Consider the following 25,137-nt stretch of genomic DNA (forward strand, 5'->3'; position numbering starts at 1 on the left):
TGCCCCAGTGTTCCCGTGTCCCCCATACCCTCATGTCCCCTGTGTCCCTGATGTCCCCCGATGTCCTCAATGTCCCTGATGTCCCCATGGCTCCACATGCCCCATGTCCCTCGTGTCCCCCATACCCTCCATGCCCCCATGTCCCCTCTGTCCCCACATCCTCCTGTGTCCCCATGTCCTCATGCCCCAATGTCCCCAATGACCCTGATATCCCCATGTCCTCCCTCCACTCCATGTCCTCAATGTCCCAATGTCCCCGATGTCCCTGATGTCCCCAATGTCCCCATGTCCCCCCAATATCTCCATGTCCCTCATGCCCCCACGTCCCCTCCAGGTCCCCATGTCCCCCTGATGTCCCCATGCCCTCCACAATCCCCTCCATGCACCCAATGTCCCCATGTCCCCCCAGTGTCCCCAATGTCCCTCCTCCCCTCCCTGTCTCCAGTATCCCCAGTGTCCCCAATGTCCCCATGTCCTGATATTTCCATTTCCCCACATCCCCCAGTGTCCCCATTGTCCCTGATGTCCCCCATGTCCCAATGTCCCCAGTGTCCCCATGTCCCTGCAATGTCCCCAACATCCCCATGTCCCCCCAGTGTCCCCAATGTCCCCCACATCCCCATGTCCCTCATGCCCCCATGTCCCCTCCAAGTCCCCGTGTCCCCCCAGTGTCCACCATGTCCCCAGTGTCCCCAACGTCCCCATGTCCCAATGTCCCCACGTCCCCCCAATGTCCCCATGTCTCCCCTGATGTCCCCAATGTCCCGTGTCCCCAATGTCCTCAGTGTCCCCATCTCCCCACCATGTCCCCAATATCCCTGATGTCCCCATGTCTCCCCAATGTCCCCAGTGTTCCTGATGTCCTTGATGTCCCCTTGATGTCCCTGTGTCCCAATGTTCCCAGTGTCCCCAACGTCCCCATGTCCCCTGCATCCTCAATGTCCCCAACACCCCCAATGTCCCAATGTCCCCATTGTCCCCATGTCCCCCCGATAACCCCATGTCCCTCATGTCCCCCCAATGTCCCCATGCCCCCTGGATGTCTCCAATGTCCCCAGTGTCCCCTCAGTGTCCCCGTACCTGGATCTCCAGCTCGGCCACGCGCTGCCTCATCTCGGCCAGGGCGGCCATGCTGTCGGCCTCGCGCAGCCGCACGGCCATCACCTCCTCCTTGCTCTGGGGACAGCGTGGGGACACCATGGGGCAACGGACCCGACACCATGGGACACACGGGACACCCAGGGACACCATGGGACAGCCCCAGGGACACCACAGGGACACCATGGGGACACCGTGGGGACACACAGGGACACCCAGGGACACCATGGGGACAGCACAGGGACACCATGGGGACACCTTGGGGACACTCGGGACACCCAGGGGACACCATGGGACAGCCCCAGGGACACCAGGGACACCACGGGACACCCAGGGACACCCGGGACACCCAGGAACCACAGGGACACCCATGGGGACACACAGGGACACCCAGGGACATCCAAGGACACCCACAGAGACACCCATGGACACTGCATGGGGACACAGGGGACACCATGGGACACCCAGGGACAGCCCTGCCACCGTGGGAGCCATCACCTCCTCCTTGCTCTGGGGACAGCGTGGGACACCATGGGACACCCGGGACAGCCCTGCCAACCACAGGGACACCCAGGGACACCACAGGGACACCATGGGGACACACGGGGACACCCAGGGACACCCGGGGACAGCCCTGCCAACCACAGGGACACCCAGGGACACCACAGGGACACCACAGGGACACCACAGGGACACCATGGGGACACATGGGGACACCCAGGGACACCATGGGGACAGCCCCAGGGACACCCACAGGGACACCATGGGGACACCATGGGGACACACGGGGACAGCCCTGCCAACCACAGGGACACCCAGGGACACCCACAGGGACACCATGGGGACACACGGGGACACCCACAGGGACACCGCAGGGACAGCCACAGGGACACCATGGGGACACCCAGGGACACCGTAGGGACAGCCCCAGGGACACCCAGGGACACCCACAGGGACACCATGGGGACACCCAGGGACACCCACAGGGACACCCACAGGGACACCGCAGGGACAGCCCTGCCACCGTGGGGAGGCCATCACCTCCTCCTTGCTCTGGGGACAGCACTGTCACCACGGGGACACACAGAGACAGCCCCAAGGACACCCGGGGACAGCCCCTGGGGACAACCCTGTCCCCCCCAGGGACACCACGGGGACAGCTGGGGACAGCCCTGCCACTGGGGACACTGCGGGGACACTCAGGGACAGCCCTGGGACAACCTTGGGGCAGCCCTGCCATGGAGACTCATCCAGGACACCCCTGACAGCACGAGGACACTTGGGGACAGCCCCAGGGACACCACAGGGACACCACAAGGTCACTCAGGGACAGCCCCTGGGACAGCCATGCCACCAGGGACAGTGTGGGGACACCCCAGACACCCCCAGGGACACTCAGGGACAGTGGGGACATCCCCGTGTGCATCCCAAAGGTCCCCAAGTGTCCCCAATGTCCCAAACACCCCCAATGACCCCAAATGTTCCCAATATGCCTGATGTCCCCGGTGTCCCTGCTGTCCCCAGTGTCCCCAACAGCCCCTATGCCCCCGATGATGTTCCCAATGTCCTGAATATCCCCCAATGTCCCCAATGTCCCCAACATCCCCAAGTAACCCCAATCCCCCCAATGCCCCCAAGTGTCCCCCAACACCCCCAATACCCCCAATGGCCCCACTCCTGTCCCCAGTGTCCCCAATCATTGTCCCCACCTTGCACTGCACCTTGGTGTGTTTTCGGTGTCCCCAATGACCCAATTGCTGTCCCCAATGTCCCCAATGATGTCCCCACCTTGCATTGTGCTTCGGCATGTTTCTGGTGTCCCCAGTGATGTCCCCAATGATGTCCCCAATCATTGTCCCCACCTTGCACTGTGCCTCAGCGTGTTTGTGGTGTCCCCAAAGTCCCCAGTGTCCCACTCTTGCAATGTCCCCAATGTCCCCAATGATGTCCCCATTGCTGTCCTCAATGTCCCCAATCATTGTCACCACCTTGCACTGTGCCTCTGCGTGTTTGCAGTGTCCTCAATGATGTCCCCAATGTCCCCATTGATGTCCCCAATGATGTCCCCAATGATGTCCCCAGTGTCCCCAATGTCCCCACTTTGCACTGTGCCTCCGCATGTTTGCAGTGTCCCCAGTGTCCCCACTGCTGTCCCCAGTGTCCCCCGTGTCCTCAATGTCCCCAGTGATGTCCCCAATGTCCCCAATGTGCCCACCTTGCACTGCGTCTCCGCGTGTTTCTGGTGTCCCCAGTGATGTCCCCATTGCTGTCCCCATTGTCCCCAATGTCCCCACCTTGCACTGCGCCTCCGTGTGTTTGCGGTGTCCCCAATGATGTCCCCAGTGTCCCCAATGATGTCCCCAGTGTCCCCAATGTCCCCAGTGTCCCCAATGTCCCCAGTGTCCCCAGTGTCCCCAATGTCCCCATTGTCCCCAATGTCCCCAATGATGTCCCCATTGTCCCCAATGTCCCCACCTTGCACTGCGCCTCCGCGTGTTTGCAGTGTCCCCAGTGTCCCCAATGTCCCCAGTGTCCCCAGTGTCCCCAGTGTCCCCAATGTCCCCACCTTGCACTGCGCCTCGGCGTGTTTGCAGTGTCCCCAATGTCCCCAGTGTCCCCAGTGTCCCCATTGTCCCCAATGTCCCCAGTGTCCCCAGTGTCCCCAGTGTCCCCAATGATGTCCCCAATGTTCCCAGTGTCCCCAGTGTCCCCAATGTCCCCAATGTCCCCATTGTCCCCAATGTTGTCCCCAGTGTCCCCAGTGTCCCCAATGTCCCCATTGTCCCCATTGTCCCCACTGTCCCCATTGTCCCCAATGTCCCCAATGTCCCCAGTGTCCCCAATGTTGTCCCCAGTGTCCCCACCTTGCACTGCGCCTCCGCGTGTTTCCGGTGGCTCTCGCTCAGCTGTGCCTGCAGCCCCTGGCTCTGGGCGGCGGCGGCGCGGAGCTGCTCCCTCAGCCCGGCACAGGCCTGCTCGGCCCGGCCCAGCACCGACCGCTGGATCCGCCCCTGGAACAGAGAATAACCCGGGATAAACCTGGGATAAACCCAGCCCTGCTCCCGCAGGCCGGCACAGGCCTGCTCGGCCCGGCCCAGCACCGACCGCTGGATCCGCCCCTGAACCGGGATAGAACCGGGATTAACCTGGGATAAACCTGGGATTAACTGGGATAAACCCAGCCCTGCTCCCGCAGCCCGGCACAGGCCTGCTCGGCACGGCCCAGCACCGACCGCTGGATCCGCCCCTGGAACAGGATAAACCTGGGATTAACTGGGATTAACCTGGGATTAACCTGGGATTAACCGGGATAAACCCAGCCCTGCTCCCGCAGGCCGGCACAGGCCTGCTCGGCACGGCCCAGCACCGACCGCTGGATCCGGCCCTGGAACAGGATAAACCTGGGATTAACCGGGATAAACCTGGGATAGACCCGGGATAGACCCGGCACCGACCCAGCCCTGCTCCCGCAGCCCGGCACAGGCCTGCTCGGCACGGCCCAGCACCGACCGCTGGATCCGCCCCTGAACCGGATAGAACCGGATTAACCGGATAAACCTGGGATAGACCCGCACCAACCCAGCCCTGCTCCCGCAGCCTGGCACAGGCCTGCTCGGCACGGCCCAGCACCGACCGCTGGATCCGGCCCTAAACCGGGATAGAACCGGGATTAACCAGGATAAACCTGGGATAGACCCGGGATAAACCCAGCCCTGCTCCCGCAGCCCCGCACAGGCCTGCTCGGCACGGCCCAGCACCGACCGCTGGATCCGGCCCTGAACCGGGATAGAACCGGGATTAACCTGGGATTGATCTGGGATAAACCTGGGATAGACCCGGGATAGACCCGGCACCAACCCAGCCCTGCTCCCGCAGCCCGGCACAGGCCTGCTCGGCACGGCCCAGCACCGACCGCTGGATCCGGCCCTGGAACAGAGAATAACCCGGGATAAACCTGGGATTGATCTGGGATTAGCCCGGGATTAACCTGGGATAAACCCAGCCCTGCTCCCGCAGCCCGGCACAGGCCTGCTCGGCACGGCCCAGCACCGACCGCTGGATCCGGCCCTGGAACAGAGAATAACCCGGGACTGAACCAGGATAAACCTGGGATTGATTCGGGATAAACCAGGATGGACCCGGCACCAATCCAGCCCGGCTCCCTGCTCGGCCCAGCCCAGCACCGACCGCTGGATCCGACCCTAAACCAGGATAAACCCGGGATTGACCCGGGATTAACCCAGGATAAACCCATCAAAATCCTGGGATAAACACAAAATTAATCTGGGATAAACCCAGGATAAACCCGGGACAAACCCTGGTCCCTGCTCTCCCAGTGCTCCCAGTTCAGTTCCCAGTCCCTCCCAGTCTCTCCCAGTCCCTCACCTGTGTCTCACCTGTGCCTCACCTGTGTCTCCAGGTGCATCACTCTCTGTCCCAGTGCCCTCAGCCCCATTCCCAGTCCCTCCCAGTCCCTCCCAGTCCATCCCAGTGCTCCCAGTTTGGTACCTGTGTCTCACCTGTGTCTCCAGGTGCATCATTCTCTGTTCCAGTCCCTCCCAGTCTGTCCCAGTCCATCCCAGTCCCTCACCTGTGTCTCCAGGTGCAGCACCCGCTGTCCCAGTGCCCTCAGTTCCATTCCCAGTCTGTCCCAGTTTGTCCCAGTCCATCCCAGTCCATCCCAGTCCCTCACCTGTGTCTCCAGGTGCAGCACCCACTGTCCCAGTTTGTCCCAGTCCATCCCAGTTTGTCCCAGTGTGTCCCAGTCCCTCACCTGTGTCTCCAGGTGCAGCACCCGCTGTCCCAGTGCCCTCAGCCCCATTCCCAGTTTGTCCCAGTTTGTCCCAGTTTGTCCCAGTCCATCCCAGTCCCTCCCAGTTTGTCCCAGTCCATCCCAGTCCCTCACCTGTGTCTCCAGGTGCAGCACCCGCTGTCCCAGTGCCCTCAGTTCCATTCCCAGTCTGTCCCAGTTTGTCCCAGTTTGTCCCAGTTTGTCCCAGTCCCTCACCTGTGTCTCCAGGTGCAGCACCCGCTGTCCCAGTGCCCTCAGCTCCATTCCCAGTTTGTCCCAGTCCATCCCAGTCCATCCCAGTTTGTCCCAGTCCCTCACCTGTGTCTCCAGGTGCAGCACGCGCTGTCCCAGTGCCCTCAGCTCCATTCCCAGTTTGTCCCAGTTTGTCCCAGTTTGTCCCAGTCCCTCACCTGTGTCTCCAGGTGCAGCACGCGCTGTCCCAGCGCCCTCAGCTCCATTCCCAGTCTGTCCCAGTCCATCCCAGTCCCTCACCTGTGTCTCCAGGTGCAGCACGCGCTGTCTCAGCGCCCTCAGCTCCATTCCCAGTTTGTCCCAGTCCATCCCAGTCCATCCCAGTCCATCCCAGTCCCTCACCTGTGTCTCCAGGTGCAGCACCCGCTGTCCCAGTGCCCTCAGCCCCATTCCCAGTTTGTCCCAGTCCATCCCAGTCCATCCCAGTCCCTCACCTGTGTCTCCAGGTGCAGCACGCGCTGTCTCAGCGCCCTCAGCTCCGCCTGGGCCTGGCTCTCGCGGAGCTGCACCCCCAGCACGGCCTCGTGCAGCGCCCGCGGCTCCTGCCAGCGGCCCCCGCACACCTGGGGGGACAGGGACACCTGCTCAGGTGTGGGGACACCTGGGGACACACCTGGTCTGGTGTGGGGACACCTGGGGACACCTGCGGGACACCCTGGGGACACACCTGGCCAGGTATGGGGACACCTGGGAAGGCCTCGTGCAGTGCCTGTGACTCCTTCCAGCAGCCCCCGCACACCTGGGGGGGACAGGGGACACACCTGGTCAGGTACAGGGACACCTGGGGACACCTGGGACACCCTGGGACACACCCTGGGGACACCTGGGCACCACCCTGGGACACCTGACCAGGCCTTGTGCAGCACCTGCAGCTCCTGCCAGCAGCCCCCGCACATCTGGGGGGACACACCTGGTCAGGTACGGGGACACCCTGGCACACCTGGGGGACACCCTGGGGACAGCTGGGACACACCTGGTCAGCTATGGGATCACCTGGGGGACATCTGGTCAGGTGACACACACCTGGGGACACCTGGGGGACACTTGGGACATGCCTGGTCAGGTATGGGGACACGTGGGGGACATCTGGTCAGGTGACACACACCTGGGGACACCTGGGGGACACTTGGGACACATCTGGTCAGGTATGGGGACACACCTGGGGACACTTGGTCAGGTATGGGGACACGTGGGTGCTCACCTGGGGACAGACAGGGACAGCTGGGACACCTGCCAGGCATCCCCCTGATGTCCCCATGTCCCCGTGTCTCACCTGCCAGGTGTCCCCGATGTCCCCGATGTCCCTGATGTCCCCAATGTCCTCAATGTCCCCGATGTCCCCACTGTCCCCTCGATGTCTCCAATGTCCCCAATGTCCCCAGTGTCCCCATGTCTCACCTGCCAGGTGTCCCCAATGTCCCCAATGTCCCCGATGTCCCCGTGTCCCCATGTCTCACCTGCCAGGTGTCCCCGATGTCCCCGATGTCCCCGATGTCCCCAATGTCCCCAATGTCCCCGATGTCCCCATGTCCCCATGTCCCCATGTCTCACCTGCCAGGTATCCCCGATGTCCCCAATGTCCCCAATGTCCCCATGTCTCACCTGCCAGGTGTCCCCAATGTCCCCGATGTCCCCGTGTCCCCGTGTCTCACCTGCCAGGTGTCCCCAATGTCCCCGATGTCCCCAATGTCCCCGTGTCCCACCTGCCAGGTGTCCCCAATGTCCCCGATGTCCCCGTGTCCCCGTGTCTCACCTGCCAGGTGTCCCCGATGTCCCCGATGTCCCCAATGTCCCCGTGTCTCACCTGCCAGGTGTCCCCAATGTCCCCAATGTCCCCGTGTCTCACCTGCCAGGTGTCCCCGATGTCCCCAATGTCCCCAATGTCCCCGATGTCCCCGATGTCCCCGTGTCCCCGTGTCTCACCTGCCAGGTGTCCCCAATGTCCCCAATGTCCCCGATGTCCCCGATGTCCCCGTGTCTCACCTGCCAGGTGTCCCCGATGTCCCCGATGTCCCTCAGCGCCAGCTCCTGCAGCTCCTCCTGCAGCCGAACCACGCTGGAGTCGTCTGGGAGCAGCGGCTGCCGCTGGGGACACAGGGACAGGGACATCAGGGACAGAGGGACAGCAGGGACACAGGGACAGGGACACAGGGACAGGGACAGCAGGGACACAGGGACAGCAGGGACAGAGGGGACAGCAGGGACACAGGGACACAGGGACAGCAGGGACACAGGGACAGCAGGGACAGGGACATCAGGGACAGAGGGACAGCAGGGACACAGGGGACAGCAGGGACACAGGGACAGAGGGGACAGGGACATCAGGGACATCAGGGACATCAGGGACATCAGGGACATCAGGGACAGGGACATCAGGGACATCAGGGACATCAGGGACATCAGGGACATCAGGGACAGGGACATCAAGGACAGGGACAGCAGGGACAGGGACACAGGGACAGGGACAGAGGGACAGGGACAGGGACAGCAGGGACAGAGGGGACAGCAGGGACACAGGGACAGGGACATCAGGGACACAGGGGACAGCAGGGACAGGGACATCAGGGACAGAGGGACAGCAGGGACACAGGGACAGGGACATCAGGGACACAGGGACAGCAGGGACACCAGGGACAGCAGGGACACAGGGACAGGGACACCAGGGACACAGGGACAGCAGGGACACAGGGACAGCAAGGACACAGGGACACAGGGACAGGGGGACACAGGGACAGCAGGGACAGGGACAGAGGGGACATCAGGGACAGCCGGGACAGGGACAGAGGGACATCAGGGACAGAGGGGACAGCAGGGGGGACACAGGGACAGAGGGACAGCAGAGACAGTGGGGACAGGGACAGAGGGACAGGGACAGGGACATCAGGGACAGAGGGGACAGGGACACAGGGACAGGGACACAGGGGACAAGGGACAGAGGGGACAGCAGGGACACAGGGACAGGGACATCAGTGGGGACAGACAGACAGAGGGACCTTCACAGGCCACCTGTGACAGCTCCTGTCCCCAAGGCCACCCACGGCACCCTCCCTGTCCCCTCCCTGTCCCCAAGGCCACCCATGGGACCACCCCCATTGCATTGGGACCCTGTCACCCCAGTGCCACCCCGGTGCCACCCCATTGTCCCCGTGGTGTCACCTTCTCCATGTCCAGGACCTTGTCCTGCATCTCCCTGAGGGTCCCTTGTCCCCAAGGTCCCTCCCTGTCCCCAAAGTCCCTCCCTGTCCCCAAGGCCACCCATGGGACCGTCCCCATCCCATTGGGACCCCTGGTGTCACCCCGGTGTCCCCTTGGTGTCACCTTCTCCATGTCCAGGACCTTGTCCTGCATCTCCTGGAACCCTCCATGTCCCCAAGGTCCCTCTGTGTCCCCATGGCCACTCCTTGTCCCCAGAGCCACCCATGGGACCCTCTCTGTCCTTGGTGCCACCTTGGTGTCCCCTCGGTGTCACCTTCTCCATGTCCAGGACCTTGTCCTGCATCTCCCTGAGGGTCCTCTGTCCCCAAGGTCCCTCCCTGTCCCCAAGGCCACCCATGGGACCGTCCCCATCCCATTGGGACCCCTGGTGTCACCCCATTGTCCCCGCGGTGTCACCTTCTCCATGTCCAGGACCTTGTCCTGCATCTCCTTGAGGGCCCCTTGTCCCCAAGGTCCCTCCTTGTCCCCAAGGTCTGTCCCTGTCCCCAAGGTCCCTCCTTGTCCCCAAGGTCCCTCCCTGTCCCCAAGGTCCCTCCTTGTCCCCAAGGCCACCCATGGGACACTCCCTGTCCCCAGTGTCCCCCCCGGTGTCCCCCCTGGTGTCACCTTCTCCATGTCCAGGACCTTGTCCTGCATCTCCTGGAACCCTCCATGTCCCCAAGGTCCCTCTGTGTCCCCATGGCCACTCCTTGTCCCCAGAGCCACCCATGGGACCCTCCCTGTCCTTGGTGACACCTTGGTGTCCCCTTGGTGTCACCTTCTCCATGTCCAGGACCTTGTCCTGCATCTCCCTGAGGGTCCTCTGTCCCCAAGGTCCCTCCCTGTCCCCAAGGTCCCTCCCTGTCCCCAAGACCACCCATGGGACCCTCCCCATCCCATTGGGACCCCTGGTGTCCCCCTGGTGTCACCTTCTCCATGTCCCGGACCTTGTCCTGCATCTCCTGGAACCCTCTCTGTCCCCAAGGTCCCTCCTTGTCCCCAAGGCCACCCCAGTGCCACCTCGGTGTCCCCCTGGTGTCACCTTCTCCATGTCCAGGACCTTGTCCTGCATCTCCTGGAACCCTCCCTGTCCCCAAGGTCCCTCCCTGTCCCCAAGGCCACCCCAGTGTCCCCCTGGTGTCACCTTCTCCATGTCCAGGACCTTGTCCTGCATCTCCTTGAGGGCTCCCAGGGTTTCGCTCTCGCGCAGCCGCGACCGCTCCAGCTCCGTCTCCAGGTGCGCCACGAACTCCTCGCTCAAACGGGGGTTACCCTGTGTCACCAATGTCACCAAATGTCACCAAATGTCACCAATGTCACCTCAACGCTGTCCCCAACTGCCACAAACTCCTCGCTCAAACAGGGGTTACCCTGTGTCACCAATGTCCCCAAATGTCACCAAGTGTCACCAATGTCACCTTCCCAATGCCCACCACGAACTCCTCGCTCAGCTGGGGTTACCCTGGGTCACCAACGTCCCCAAATGTCACCAAATGTCACCTCCCCATTGTCCCCAACCTGCCACGAACTCCTCGCTCAAACGGGGGTTACCCTGTGTCACCAATGTCCCCAAATGTCACCAATGTCCCCAATGTCACTTCAACATTGTCCCAAACCTGCCACGAACTCCTCGCTCAGCCGGGGGTTACCCTGTGTCACCAATGTCCCCAAATGTCACCAAATGTCACCAATGTCACCAATGTCACCTCCCCAATGTCCACCACGAGCTCCTTGCTCAGGCGGGGGTTACCCTGTCACCAATGTCACCAATTGTCATCAATGTCACCAAAGGTCACCACCCATTGTCCCCTCTCAGCCACGAACTCCTCGCCCAGCCGGGGGTCACCAATGTCACCAAATGTCCCCAAATGTCACCAAAGGTCACCAAAGGCTACCAAACATCATCTCCCACCTGCCACAAAATCACCATTTCAGCAGGAGTTACCTGTGCCACCAAATGCCACCAAATGTCACCTGCAGCATTGTCACCTGGGAGCAGTGACACAATGACACACACAATGACACACACAATGACACACAGTGACACACAGGTGACAGTGACACACCTGCAGCTCTCTGATGGTGCTCTGTGCCCTCCTGAGGCTCTCGGTGGCCGAGCTGCAGCGCTGGCACCGGGCAGTGACACAGTGACAGTGACACACAGTGACACACAGTGACACACAGTGACAGTGACACACACAGGTGACAGTGACACACAGTGACACACAGTGACACACACACAGGTGACAGTGACACACAGTGACACACCTGCAGCTCTCTGATGGTGCTCTGTGCCCGCCTCAGGCTCTCGGTGGCCGAGCTGCAGCGCTGGCACCGGGCAAGTGACACAGTGACAGTGACACACACACAGTGACACACGGTGACACACACACAGTGACACACGGTGACACACACACAGTGACACACACAGTGACACACAGTGACACACAGTGACACAGGTGACACACAGTGACACACAGTGACACACAGTGACACACAGGTGACAGTGACACACAGGTGACAGTGACACACCTGCAGCTCTCTGATGGTGCTCTGTGCCCGCCTCAGGCTCTCGGTGGCCGAGCTGCAGCGCTGGCACCGGGCAGTGACACAGTGACAGTGACACACAGTGACACACAGTGACAGTGACACACAGTGACACAGTGACAGTGACACACAGTGACAGTGACACACACACAGTGACACACACACAGGTGACAGTGACACAGTGACAGTGACACACAGGTGACAGTGACACACCTGCAGCTCTCTGATGGTGCTTTGGGCTCTCCTCAGGCTCTCGGTGGCCGAGCTGCAGCGCTGGCACCGGGCAGTGACACAGTGACAGTGACACACAGTGACACACAGTGACACACAGTGACACACAGTGACACACAGGTGACAGTGACACACACAGGTGACAATGACACACAGTGACACACCTGCAGCTCTCTGATGGTGCTCTGTGCTCTCCTCAGGCTCTCGGTGGCCGAGCTGCAGCGCTGGCACCGGGCAGTGACACAGTGACAGTGACACACAGTGACAGTGACACACACAGTGACAGTGACACACAGTGACACACACAGGTGACAATGACACACACACAGGTGACACACAGGTGACAGTGACACACCTGTAACTCTCAAATCGTGCTCTGTGCCCGCCTCAGGCTCTCGGTGGCCGAGCTGCAGCGCTGGCACCGGGGCAGTGACACAGTGACAGTGACACACAGTGACACACAGTGACAGTGACACACAAGTGACACACAGTGACAGTGACACACGGTGACACACAGTGACACACAGTGACAGTGACACACAGTGCCCCACCTACAGTGACACACAGTGACAGGTGACACACACAGGTACAGTGACACACACACAGTGACAATGACACACAGTGACACACACACAGGTGACAGTGACACACACAGGTGACAGTGACACACCTGTAACTCTCGAATTGTGCTCTGTGCCCTCCTCAGGCTCTCGGTGGCCGAGCTGCAGCGCTGGCACCGGGCAGTGACACAGTGACAGTGACACACAGTGACACACACAGTGACACACAGTGACACACAGTGACAGTGACACACACACAGTGACAGTGACACACACAGGTGACAATGACACACAGTGACACACCTGCAGCTCTCTGATGGTGCTCTGTGCCCGCCTCAGGCTCTCGGTGGCCGAGCTGCAGCGCTGGCACCGGGCAGTGACACAGTGACAGTGACACACAGTGACACACAGTGACAGACACACAGTGACACACAGTGACACACAGAGGTGACACACACAGTGACACACCTGCAGCTCTCGGATCGTGCTCTGTGCTCTCCTCAGGCTCTCGGTGGCCGAGCTGCAGCGCTGCCTCACCAGCGCCAGCTCCCGCCGGATGACGTCGTTCTCCTCGGCCTCCTGTGCCCGCGTCACCTGGCCCTGGGGACAGAGGGGACAGTGGGGACAGTGGGGACAGTGGGGACAGTGGGGACAGTGTCACCTGGCCCTGGGGACAGTGGGGACAATGGGGACAGTGGGGACAGTGGGGACAGTGGGGACAGTGGGGACAGGGGGACATGGGGACAATGGGACAGTGGCCCTGGGCCCATGGGGACATGGGGACAGTGGGGACATGGGGGACAATGGGGACAGTGTCACCTGGCCCTGGGGACAGTGGGGACAATGGGGACATTCCTGGCTGGCATGGGGACATTGGGGACAATGGGGACACCTTGGGGCATGGGGTCATTGGGGACAATGGGGACATTGGGGACAGCAGGGACAGTGTCACCTCCTGCACCCGCGTCACCTGGCCCTGGTGACAGAGGGGGCATTGGGGACACCGTGGGGACATCATGGACAGTGTCACCTGGCCCTGGGGACAATGGGGACATTGGGGACAGTGGGGACAACGGGGACAGTGTCACCTGGCCCTGGGGACATTGGGGACAATGGGGACATTGGGGACAGCAGGGACACCTTGGGGACACTGGGGACAATGGGGACACTGACACCTCCTGTGCCCGTGTCACCTGGTCCTGGGGACAGTGGGGACATTGGGGACACCTTGGGGACATTGGGGACACCTCCTGCACCCACGTCACCTGGCCCTGGGGAGACAATGGGGACATCAGGGACACCTTGGGGACAGCAGGGACAGTGCCACCTGGCCGGACAGAGGGACACTTGGGGGCTATCAGGGACATTGGGGACATGTCACTCGGCCTGGTCACCTGGCCTGGGACATGGGGACACTGGGGACACTGTCACCTCCTGGGCCTGTGTCACCTGGCCATGGGGACATTGGGGACAATGGGCACATTGTCACCTCCTGGGCCTGTGTCACCTGGCCATGGGGACATTGTTGACGTTGGGGACAATGGGTACATGGTCACTCTGGGCCGTGCACGGGGCCATGGGGACAATGGGTACATTGTCACCTCCTGCCACCAGGGCAGAGCCAGCGCGGCTGTGGTGGCACTGGGGGGACAGTGAGTGACCCTGGGGACAGGGAGGTGCCACCAGCCCTGAGGGGTGACAATAGGAAGCAGGAGGTGACACTGGGGACAGGGGGTGACACTGGAGGTGCCACCAGCCCCTTGGGGACCTCCAGGGCCGTTTGTCCCCTTCCCCTTCCCCACCCCAAATTCCACCCAAACTCCTCCAATCGCTGCTTTCCATCCCAAAATCCCAAAATCTCAAATTCCCCCCCAAAATTTCCCCCAAATCCACCAAAATTCCCCCCAAAAATCCCCCCAAAATTCCTCAAAATTCACCAGAATTCCCCCCCAAAATCCCAAAATTTCCCCCCAAAATTTCCCCAAAATTTCCCCCAAATACCCCAAAATTCAAAATTTCCCCCAAATCCCTCAATCCCCCAAAATTTTCCTCAAATTCTCTAAAATTCAAAAAAAAAATCCCCCAAAATTTCCCCTAAATCCTCCCAAATTTTCCTAAAATTCCATCAAAATTGCTCTGAATTCCCCATAATTTCCCCCAAAATTCCATCAAAATCCTCAATATTCCCCCTAAATCCCCCAAATTCTCCAACATTCAAAATTCCCCCCAAAATTCTCCAAAATTCATCAAAATATCCCCAAATTCCATCAAATTTCCCCCAAAATTGGGGGTTGTGCGGGATGTGCGGGATCCTCCAGAGAAGCAGAAAAAAAAGGTGAAATAAAAAGGCAGAAAAAGGAAAATCCCCCCAAAAGTGGGGCTGGAGGAGGGAGGAAAATGGGGAAAAAATTGGGGGAATTGGGAAAATCAATCGGGAAAATTGGGGGAAAAAATTGGGGAAATCAGAGAAATTCGGGAAATAAATCAGGAAAATAAATCTGGGAAATTGGGAAAATAAATCTGGAAAATAAATAGGGGAAATCAGAAAAATATCGGGAAAAATATTGAGAAAATCAATTGGGAAAACTGGGAAGAAAATTGGGGAAATAGATCAGGAAAATAAATCAGGGAAATTGGGAAGAAAAACAGGGAAAAAATTGGGAAAAAAATTTGGGAAAAAATTTTGGGAAAATCAGGGAAAAAATCAGAAATTTGGGAAAATAAATTGGGGAAAAGATTGGGAAAATAAATCGGGAAAATCTTGGGAAAATATTTGGGAAAATATTTGGGAAAAATCACGGAAATGGGGGGAAAAATCAGGAAAATAAATCAGGAAAATTGGGGAGGAAAATCAGGAAAATATCGGGGAAAATATTGGGAAAATCCATCGGGAAAATTGGGGAAATAAACTGGGAAAATTGCGAGGAAATTCAGGGAAAAAATCAAAATAATTGGGGGAAGAATTGGGAAAATCAGGGAAAAAATCAGAAAACCAGGAAAATAAATTGGGAAAAGTTGGGAAAATAAATTGGGAAAATATTGGGAAAATAGATTTGGGAAATCCAGACAATCTTGGGAAAATTGGGGAAAAAAGTTGGGAAAATTGGGGAAAAAAAATCAGGAAAATGGTGGGGGGGACACCAGGAAAATAAATCAGGGACATTGGGGAAGAAAATTGGGAAAATATCAGGAAAATCTTGGGAATATTGGGAATATTGGGAAAATATTTGGGAAAATTTGGAAAATAAATTGGGAAAATTGGGGAAAATCAATCAGGGAGATCAGGGAAAAAATAGGGGAAATTGGGAAAGTATCTGGATTATTGGGCAAATATTGGGAAAATTGGGGAAATAAATCGGGAAAGTATCAGGGGGAAAAATCGGAAAAATCAGGAAAATTGGGAAAAGAATTTGGGGAAATTGGGAAAAGAATTTGGGAAAATCAGGGAAAAATATTGGGAAAGTATCAGGAAAAAAATTAGGGAACATTGAGGGAAAAAATTGGGGAAATTGGGAAAATAAATCAGGGAAACATCGGAAAAGTATAGAGAAAGAAAATTGGGAAAATCAGGGGAATAAATGAGGAAAATGGAGAGGAAAATCAACCGGGAAAATCAATTGGAAAAAGAATTTGGGAAAATTGCGGAAATCAGGGGAAAATATTGGGAAGTATCAGGAAAATTGGGGGAAAAATTGGGGAAATTAGGAAAATAAATTGGGACAACATCAGGAAAGTATTGAGAGAGAAAATTGGGAAAATCAGGGGAATAAATGGGGAAAATAGGAGAGGAAAATCAATCGGGAAATCAGGGAAATTGGGAAAATCCATTGGGAAAATTGGGAAAAGAATTTGGGATAATCGGGAAAATCAGGGAAATTGGGAAAATCAATTGGGAAAATCAGGGGAAAATATTGGGAAGTATCAGGAAAATTGGGGGAAAAATTGGGGAAACTGGGAAGATAAATCAGGAAAACATCGGGAAAGTATCGAGAAAGGAAATTGGGAAAATCAATTGGGAAAATCAGGGGAATAAATGGGAAAAAGAGGAGAGGAAAATCAAAATTGGGAAAGTATTGGGGGAAATCAATTGGGAAAATTGGGAAAAGAATTTGGGAAAATTGGGAAAGTCAGGGAAAAATATTGGGAAAGCATTGGGAAAAAAATCAGGAAAATTGGGGGGAAAATTGCGGAAATTGGGAAAAGAATTTGGGAAAATGGGGAAAATCAGGGAAAAATATTGGGAAAGTATTGGGAAAAAAATCAGGAAAATTGGGTTAAAAACTGGGGAAATTGGGAAAATAAATCAGGAAAACACCGGGAAAGTATCGAGAAAGAAAATCGGGAAAATCAATTGGGAAAATCAGGGGAATAAATGGGAAAAATAGGAGAGGAAAATCAAAATTGGGAAAGTATTGGGGGAAATCAATCGGGAAAATCAATTGGGAAAATTGGGAAAAGAATTTGGGAAAATTGGGAAAGTCAGGGAAAAATATTGGGAAAGCACTGGGAAAAAAATCGGGAAAATTGGGGGGAAAATTGCGGAAATTGGGAAAAGAATTTGGGAAAATGGGGAAAATCAGGGAAAAATATTGGGAAAGTATCAGGAAAGAAAATCGGGAAAATTGAGGGAAAAAATTGGGGAAATTGGGAAAATAAATCAGGAAAACATCGGGAAAGTATCGAGAAAGAAAATCGGGAAAATCAATTGGGAAAATCAGGGGAATAAATGGGAAAAATAGGAGAGGAAAATCAAAATTGGGAAAGTATTGGGGGAAATCAATCAGGAAAATCAGGGAAATTGGGAAAATCAATTGGGAAAATCAGGGAAAAATGATGGGAAAGTATTGGGAAAAAAATCGGGAAAATTGAGGGGAAAAAAAGGGAAATTGGGAAAATAAATCAGGAAAACATCGGGAAAGTATCGAGAAAGAAAATTGGGAAAATCAATGGGGAAAATTGGGAAGGAAAATGCACGGGAATGTCGGGATTATGGTGACAGGCAGGGCAGTACCTGGATGAGGCGATCGGCCAGGGCGGCGCTCTCCTGGGGAGGGACAGAGAGAGACCCGTCAGGGACAGACGGACAGAGGGACAGAGGGACAGGGACAGGGACAGAGGGACAGGGACAGAGGGACAGGGACAGAGGGACAGAGGGACAGGGACAGGGACAGGGACAGAGGGACAGAGGGACAGAGGGACAGGGACAGAGGGACAGGGACGGGGACAGGGACAGAGGGACAGAGGGACAGAGTGACAGGGACAGAGGGACAGAGGGACAGAGGGACAGGGACAGGGACGGGGACGGGGACAGGGACAGGGATGGGGACAGGGACAGAGTGACAGGGACAGTGACAGGGACAGGGATAGGGACAGGGACAGGGACAAGGACAGTGACAGTGACAGAGTGTCAGAGTGACAGTGACAGGGACAGGGACAGAGTGACAGAGTGACAGAGTGACAGGGACAGAGTGACAGGGACAGTGACAGGGACAGTGACAGTGACAGGGACAGTGACAGTGACAGGGACAGGGACAGGGACAGTGACAGGGACAGGGACACAGTGACAGTGACAGTGACACAGTGACAGGGACAGTGACAGTGACACAGTGACAGTGACAGGGACAGTGACACAGTGACAGTGACAGGGACACAGGGACAGTGACAGGGACAGAGCCAGAGCCAGGTCACGACAGCGGCAGCAGCAACAGAGCCAGAGTGACATTGGTGACAGAGCCAGAGTGACATTGGTGACAGAGCCAGAGTGACATTGGTGACAGAGCCAGAGTGACATTGGTGACAGAGCCAGAGTGACATTGGTGACAGAGCCAGAGTGACATTGGTGACAGAGCCAGAGCCGGGACAGCAACAGAGCTGGGGCAGGGACAGTGACAGTGACAGAAGCGACAGAGCCGGATTGGTGACAGTGACAGTGACAGTGACAGATTGGTGACAGTGACAGCGGTGACAGGGACAGTGACAGATCGGTGACAGTGACAATGACAGATCGGTGACAGTGACAGTGACAGCGGTGACAGTGCCAGCGGTGACAGCGACAGATCGGTGACAGTGACAGCGGTGACAGTGACAGATTGGTGACAGTGACAGTGACAGATCGGTGACAGTGACAGTGCCAGCGGTGACAGTGACAGCGGTGACAGTGACAGTGCCAGCGGTGCCAGTGCCAGTGACAGCAGTGACAGTGACAGCGGTGACAGTGACAGATCGGTGACAGTGACAGTGCCAGCGGTGACAGTGCCAGCGGTGACAGTGCCAGATTGGTGACGGTGACAGTGACAGATCGGTGCCAGTGACAGTGCCAGTGGTGCCAGTGCCAGAGCCGGGGCAGAGCCAGCCCAGCCCGCCCCGGCACTCCCGCCATTCCCCAACTCCCCAGTTCTCGCGGATTTGGAGGGTTTGGGTTGGAAAATGGGATTTTTTTGGTCCTTAATGGGGGGAATTCGGCCCAAAATGGGGTTTTTGGTGTCTAAATGGGGGGATTTGGGCTCAAAACGAGGGGGTTTGGGCCCTAAATGAGGGATTTGGGTTCCATGCAGTGTTTGGGGGTTTTTGGGGTTCCATGCAGTGGTTTGGGGTATTCTGGGTTCCATGCAGGTTTCAGGTTTGTTTTTGGGTTTTTTTGGAATATTTTGGATTTCTGGGGGGTTTTATGGGTTCCATGCAGTGTTTGGGGATTTTTGGGTTCCATGCAGTGTTTGGGTTATTTTTTTTTGGGTTCCATGCAGTGTTTTGGGGTTGTTTGGGGTTCCATGCAGGGTTTGGGGGTGCTTTGGGTTCCATGTGGTGTTTTAGGGTTTTTTGGGGTTCTCTGTGGTGTTTTAGGGTTTTTGGGGTTCTCTGTGGTGTTTTAGGGTTTTTTTGTGGCATTTTTGGGGGGTTTTGGGGTCCTCACCTTCTCCAGGGTCTCGATGCGCTGCTTGAGCAGGCGATTCTCAGAGCGGAGCCGCTGAGGGGACAGAGGGGACAGGGAGGGGACAGGGAGGGGACAGGGAGGGGACACAGAGGGGACAGAGAGGGGACAGGGAGGGGACACAGAGGGGACAGAGAGGGGACAGGGAGGGGACAGGGAGGGGACAGGGAGGGGACAGAGAGGGGACAGAGAGGGGACAGAGAGGGGACAGAGGGGACAGGGAGGGGACAGAAGGGACAGGGAGGGGACAATGAGTGGTAATCCAGGTGTCCCCAGGTGTCCCCACGTCCCCCAAGTGTCCTCCAGGGATGTCCCCAGGTGTCCCCAGGTGTCCCCAGCTGTCCCTGCAGTGTCCCTGCAATGTCCCTGCAGTGTCCCCAGGTGTGTTCAGGTGTCCCCAGGTGTCCCTGCAATGTCCCCAGGTGTCCCCAGCTGTGTCACCTTGATCTCGATCTGCTCCTCCATCTCTTTGCTCTTGAGGGCGGCGTATTCCTTCTCCAGCCTGGGGACACACGGACAGCTGGGGACAGAGGGACAGGGACAGGGACAGGGACAGGGACAGGGGACAGGGACAGGGACAGGGACAGGGACACAGGGACAGGGACATAGGGACAGAGGGGACAGAAGGACAGAGGGACAGAGGGACACAGGAGACAGAGGGACAGAAGGACAGAGGGGACAAGGACAGAGGGACAGAAGGACAGAGGGACACAGGGACACAGGGACAGAGGGACAGAGGGGACAGAAGGACAGAAGGACACAGGGACAGAGATGGGGATGGGTTCAGGGACAGGGACAGGGACACAGGGACAGAAGGACAGAGGGACACAGGGACAGAGGGGACAGAAGGACACAGAGACACAAGGACAGAGGGACAGAGGGGACAGAAGGACAGAAGGACAGAGGGACAGAGGCGCCCTGACCTCTTCATCTTGCGGGGGTTGTACTTGACCTGGCAGGCGCGCAGGATCAGCTTGTCGGGGCACGAGTCGAACTGGTGAGGGATCACCTTCTGGAAGTACTGCGGGGCGGGAACGGGGACAATTCACCCCGAATCGGGGACAATTCACCCCAAATCGGGGACAATTCACCCCAAAATGGGGAGAATTCACCCCAAATCAGGGACAATTCACCCCGAATCGGGGACAATTCACCCCAAATCGGGGACAATTCACCCCAAATCGGGGAGAATTCACCCCAAAATGGGGAGCTCAGAACAAATTGGGGATAATTCACCCCACAATGGGGAAATTCACCCCAAATCAGGGACAATTCACCCCAAATTGGGGAAAAAAATGAAACAAAATGCAGAAAACCAGGGCAAAATGGGGATGAACTCATCCTGTTGGCCAAACCCACCCCAAATCCCATCCATTGACCAAACCCATCCCATTGATCAGCCCCACCACAAAGTCCATCCCAAACCCACTCTGAAACCAATCCCATTGACCAAACCCACCCCAAATCCCATCCATTGACCAAACCCATCCCAAATCCACCCCAAACCCCATCCATTGACCAAACCCACCCCATTGACCAACCACACCCCAAACCACCCACTGACCAAACCCATCCCAAACCCACCCCATTGACCAAGCCCACCCCATTGACCAACCCCACCCCATGGACCAACCCCACCCCGCTGACCAACCCTACCCCAAACCCACCCATTGACCAAACCCACCCCAAACCCATCCCACTGACCAAACCCCACCCCACTGACCAAACCAATCCCATTGACCAAACCCACCCCAAACCCATCCCACTGACCAAACCCCCCTCACTGACCAAATCCATCCCATTGACCAAACCCATCCATTGACCAAACCCACCCCAAACCCACCCCACTGACCAAACCCACCCCAAGCCCATCCCACTGATCAACCTCACCCCACTGACCAAATCCATCCCAAACCCATCCCAAACCCACCCCACTGACCAAACCCACCCCACTGACCAAACCCACCCCATTGACCAAACCCACCCCACTGACCAAACCCATCCCATTGACCAAACCCACTCCACTGACCAAACCCATCCCAATGACCAAACCCATCCAACTGACCAAACCCACCCTAAACCCATCCCACTGCCCAACCTACTGACCAAACCCACCTCATTAATCAAGTCCACCCCAAGGTGACCCTAAACCCACCCTATTGACCAACCCTACCCCAAACCCACTGCAACCCCATCCCACTGACCAACCCCACCCCAACCCCACCCCACTGACCAAACCCATCTCAATCCAATCCCACTGACCAGCCCCACCCCACTGACCAACCCCACCCCAATGCCCCAAAAATACCCCATTGACCAAACCCAACCCCACTGACCAACCCTGCCCCACTGACCAAACCCATCTCGATCCAATCACATTGACCAAACCCAACCCCACTGACCAACCCCACCCCAACCCCACCCCATTGCCCCAAAAATACCCCATTGACCAAACCCAACCCCACTGACCAACCCTGCCCCACTGACCAAACCCATCCCGATCCAATCCCACTGACCAGCCCCACCCCACTGACCAATGCCCACCCACCCCAAATCCACCCCAATGCCCCAAAAATACCCCATTGACCAAACCCAACCCCATGACCAAACCCCCCTCACTGACCAACCCCACCCCACTGACCAAACCCACCCTATTGACCAACCCCACCCCATTGACCAACCCTACCACACTGACCAAACCCATCTCAATCCAATCACATTGACCAAACCCAACCCCACTGACCAAACCCATCTCGATCCAATCCCGCTGACCAGCCCCACCCCACTGACCAATGCCCACCCACCCCAACCCCACCCCATTGCCCCAAAAATACCCCATTGACCAAACCCAACCCCACTGACCAACCCCACCCCATTGACCAAACCCATCTCAGTCCAATCCCACTGACCAACGCCCACCCCACTGACCAGCCCCACCCCACTGACCAACCCTGCCCCATTGACCAAACCTATCTCGATCCAATCCCACTGACCAAACCCACCCCACTGACCAACCCCACCCCAAATCCACCTCAAAGCCCCAAAACTACCCCATTGACCAAACCCACCCCACTGACCAACCCCACCCTATTACCCAAACCCACCCCATTGACCAATCCCACCCCACTGACCAATGCCCACCCACGCCAAATCCACCCCAATGCCCCAAAAATACCCCATTGACCAACCCCACCCCACTGACCAACCCCACCCACCCCAAATCCACCCCAATGCCCCAAAAATACCCCATTGACCAAACCCAACCCCACTGACCAACCCTGCCCCATTGACCAAACCCATCTCGATCCAATCCCACTGACCAGCCCCACCCCACTGACCAACCCCACCCCAAATCCACCCCAATGCCCCAAACCTACCCCACCCCAACACCCCCCGACTGACCAACCCCACCCCAAATCCACCCCAATGCCCCAAAAATACCCCATTGACCAAACCCAACCCCACTGACCAACCCCACCCCACTGACCAAACCCATCTCGATCCAATCCCACTGACCAACGCCCACCCCATTGCCCCAAAAATACCCCATTGACCAAACCCATCTCAATCCAATCCCACTGACCAGCCCCACCCCACTGACCAATGCCCACTCACCCAACCCCACCCCATTGCCCCAAACCTACCCCACCCCAACCCCCCCCCACTGACCAAGCCCACCCCAAGCCCACCCCACTGACCAACGCCCACCCACCCCAACCCCACCCATTGCCCCAAACCTACCCCACCCCAACCCCCCGACTGACCAACCCCAAGCCCACCCCCACCCCAAGCCCCCCAGGCCTCCCCTCACGGTGGGCCGGTACCTGGGACATGCCCTCCATGTCCAGCTGCACCAGCTCGGCCTGGTTGAACTGCAGCAGCGCCATCCCCACGCGGAACACGATCTCCAGACCCTGCCACCAACACGGCCACATGGTCAGCGTGGCCATCATGGACACCATGGTCACCTTGGGGCCACCACGGTCACCCCATCCCTGCCACCAACACGGCCACGCGGTCAGTGTGGCCATCATGGACACCATGGTCACCTTGGGGCCACCCCATCCCTGCCACCAACACGGCCACGCGGTCAGTGTGGCCATCATGGACACCATGGACACCATGGGACCACCCCACCCCTGCCACCAACACGGCCACGTGGTCAGTGTGGCCATCATGGACACCATGGTCACCTTGGGGCCACTCCATCCCTGCCACCAACACGGCCACGTGGTCAGTGTGGCCATCATGGACACCATGGTCACCTTGGGGCCACCACGGCCACCCCATCCCTGCCACCACCAACACGGCCACGCGGTCAGTGTGGCCATCATGGACACCATGGTCACCTTGGGGCCACCCCATCCCTGCCACCAACACGGCCACGCGGTCAGTGTGGCCATCATGGACACCATGGTCACCTTGGGGCCACCACGGACACCTCATCCCTGCCACCACCAACACGGCCACATGGTCAGTGTGGCCACCACGGTCACCTCAGGGCCACCATGGACACCATGGGACCACCCCATCCCTGCCACCCCCCGCCTGGTCAGCGTGGCCATCATGGACACCATGGGGTCACCACGGCCACCTCAGGGCCACCACGGCCACCCCATCCCTGCCACCACCAACACGGCCACATGGTCAGCGTGGCCATCGGGGCCACCACGGGGCCACCATGGTCACCACGGGATCACCCCACCCCTGCCACCACCCACGCCTGGTCAGCGTGGCCATCTGGGCCACCATGGTCATCAGGACCCCCCATCCCTGCCACCCCCCGCCTGGTCAGTGTGGCCATCGGGGCTACCAACAGGGCCACCATAGTCACCTCGGGGCCACCATGACCACCCTGGGGTCACCATGGCCACCTCGGGGACACCATGGTCACCTCGGGGACACCATGGTCACCTTGGGGCCACCATGGCCACTCCAGGGCCGCCATGGTCACCTTGGGGCCACCATGGTCACCTTGGGGCCACCATGGTCATCAGGACCACCCCACCCCTGCCACCACCCACCTGGTCAGCGTGGCCATCATGGACACCATGGGGCCACCACGGCCACCCCACCCCTGCCAACACCACACTTGGTCAGTGTGGCCATCGGGGCCACCATGGTCACCACACCCCTGTCACCACCCACCTGGTCAGCGTGGCCATCATGGACACCTCGGGGCCACCACGGCCACCTCAGGGCCACCATGGGGCCACCATGGTCACCACGGGACCACCCCACCACCCCTGCCACCACCACACCTGGTCAGTGTGGCCATCGGGGCTACCAACAGGGCCACCATGGTCACCTCGGGGCCACCATGGCCACCTTGGGGCCACCATGGTCACCTCGGGGCCACCATGGTCACCTTGGGGCCACCATGGTCATCAGGACCACCCCACCCCTGCCACCACCACACCTGGTCAGCGTGGCCATCATGGACACCATGGGGCCACCATGGTCACCTCAGGGCCGCCATGGCCACCCTGGGGTCACCATGGCCACCTTGGGGCCATCATGGTCATCAGGACCAC

At 58.1% G+C, this 25,137-nt stretch overlaps 1 protein-coding gene across 6 annotated transcripts in view; it reads right to left on the minus strand.

Moving 5' to 3' along the window:
• EVI5L (ecotropic viral integration site 5 like) overlaps positions 1–25,137 on the minus strand; it is a 60,221-nt gene that overhangs the window by 7,208 nt on the left and 27,876 nt on the right. For 3 of the 6 annotated variants that reach the window (XM_064737865.1, XM_064737863.1, XM_064737861.1), the window contains exons 8-18: positions 23,428–23,517; positions 20,527–20,624; positions 20,045–20,105; positions 19,586–19,639; positions 17,687–17,719; positions 13,144–13,275; positions 10,482–10,610; positions 8,126–8,227; positions 6,577–6,723; positions 3,963–4,109; positions 1,081–1,176 (exon numbers count right to left, since the gene is read on the minus strand). In XM_064737865.1, coding sequence (XP_064593935.1) covers positions 1,081–1,176; positions 3,963–4,109; positions 6,577–6,723; positions 8,126–8,227; positions 10,482–10,610; positions 13,144–13,275; positions 17,687–17,719; positions 19,586–19,639; positions 20,045–20,105; positions 20,527–20,624; positions 23,428–23,517 — 1,089 coding nt within the window. Of the gene's footprint in view, positions 1–1,080; positions 1,177–3,962; positions 4,110–4,482; positions 4,623–6,576; positions 6,724–8,125; positions 8,228–10,481; positions 10,611–13,143; positions 13,276–17,686; positions 17,720–19,585; positions 19,640–20,044; positions 20,106–20,526; positions 20,625–23,427; positions 23,518–25,137 lie in introns of those variants that run through there. The other 3 variants (XM_064737862.1, XM_064737864.1, XM_064737866.1) reach the window with 3 other exon arrangements.

The sequence above is a fragment of the Zonotrichia leucophrys genome, unplaced genomic scaffold (assembly GCF_028769735.1).
Source record: "Zonotrichia leucophrys gambelii isolate GWCS_2022_RI unplaced genomic scaffold, RI_Zleu_2.0 Scaffold_118_139670, whole genome shotgun sequence".
NCBI classification, from domain to species: Eukaryota; Metazoa; Chordata; class Aves; order Passeriformes; family Passerellidae; genus Zonotrichia; species Zonotrichia leucophrys.